This window comes from Myotis brandtii, unplaced genomic scaffold, assembly GCF_000412655.1.
Source record: "Myotis brandtii unplaced genomic scaffold, ASM41265v1 scaffold434, whole genome shotgun sequence".
NCBI classification, from domain to species: Eukaryota; Metazoa; Chordata; class Mammalia; order Chiroptera; family Vespertilionidae; genus Myotis; species Myotis brandtii.
The window spans coordinates 2,138,310-2,139,299 of record NW_005366599.1 but is presented as its reverse complement, the minus strand read 5'-3'; the positions used below and the strand labels follow the sequence as shown (position 1 = coordinate 2,139,299).

General features: G+C 62.0%; 1 protein-coding gene across 3 annotated transcripts in view; it reads left to right on the top strand.

The window, feature by feature from the left end:
* The window catches only part of TNFRSF25 (tumor necrosis factor receptor superfamily, member 25), a 6,189-nt gene extending 5,207 nt beyond the window's left edge, over window positions 1-982 (top strand). For 2 of the 3 annotated variants that reach the window (XM_014546175.1, XM_014546173.1), the window contains 2 exons: window positions 192-229; window positions 651-982. In XM_014546175.1, coding sequence (XP_014401661.1) covers window positions 192-229; window positions 651-869 — 257 coding nt within the window. In that variant the 3' untranslated portion in view covers window positions 870-982. The remainder of the gene's footprint in view (window positions 1-191; window positions 230-650) is intronic. The other variant, XM_014546174.1, reaches the window with a different exon arrangement.
* Window positions 983-990: the final 8 nt, after the last annotated feature.

Sequence of the window (990 nt, the reverse complement as noted above, 5' to 3'; positions counted from 1 at the left end):
CATAACAGTAGCAACATTACAGTTATGAAGTAGCAACGAAAATAGTTTTATGGTTGGGTCACAACATGGGGAACTGTATTTAAAGGGCCAGAAGGTTGAGAACCACTGGTAGAGGAACCCAAGCGAAGCTGGACCAGCATCCAGGTCCAGGAGCCCTGCCTGGTTGCTGGGTAAGCTCTCTTGTCTCTCAGCAGATGGAGCCGGGATGGAGGCCCTGACCACCCTGCCGGTGAGAATCCCAATCACGTTCTGGGTGAGGGTGAGCAAGTGCCCGGGCCTCAGCCTTCTGGAGCTCAGAGGTCGGGCCTTATCAGAACTCCCGGTGCCCGGGGCGTGGCTGGCATGGAGTAGACCTAACAAACACGTGTGCCAAGTTATCAGGGAATGAGGGCAGCACGGGCCTGTCCTCGGACGGTGGCTCTCGGGAGGCTGCGGTCCTCAGGTTAACAGGAGCTAACTGTTCAGGGGGATGATGCCACCATGGCAAGGGCAGGGGCTGGGGACTCCAGCAGAGGACACAGCTCTCCCGTGGGGCCAGTGAGAGGACATGGCCCGCCCGGAGGCGGCCCTGGGGGTGCTTGCTGGCCAGGCTCCCGCCGAGCGGCCTGCTAGGTGAGCAGGGCTGACCTGGGGCCTCTCTTGGCTTCCAGACCACCCACTTCTTGCCCCCTGAGAGTGCCCACCTCCTTTTGGTGCCACCCAGCGGCAGTGAGAAAGTCTGCCCCGGCCAGTTGGTAGGCCACAGCTGGACCCCTGGCTGCCCCCAGACCCAGGAGACGCCTGGCGCGGAGGTGCCATGGTCCTGGGACCAGCTGCGCAGCGGAGCTCTGGGTAAGAGACTTCACACCATCCGCCCAAGTCCCGGGTGAAAGCTGTGGTTTCTTGGGGCGCCACTTGCCCACTTCCCGTTCCCTAACTAACCAGGAGGACCTCCCAGCCCCTGGCCGCAGACCGCATTCCCAGGTTCTCTCTGGTCTGTCGCCAGGCCTG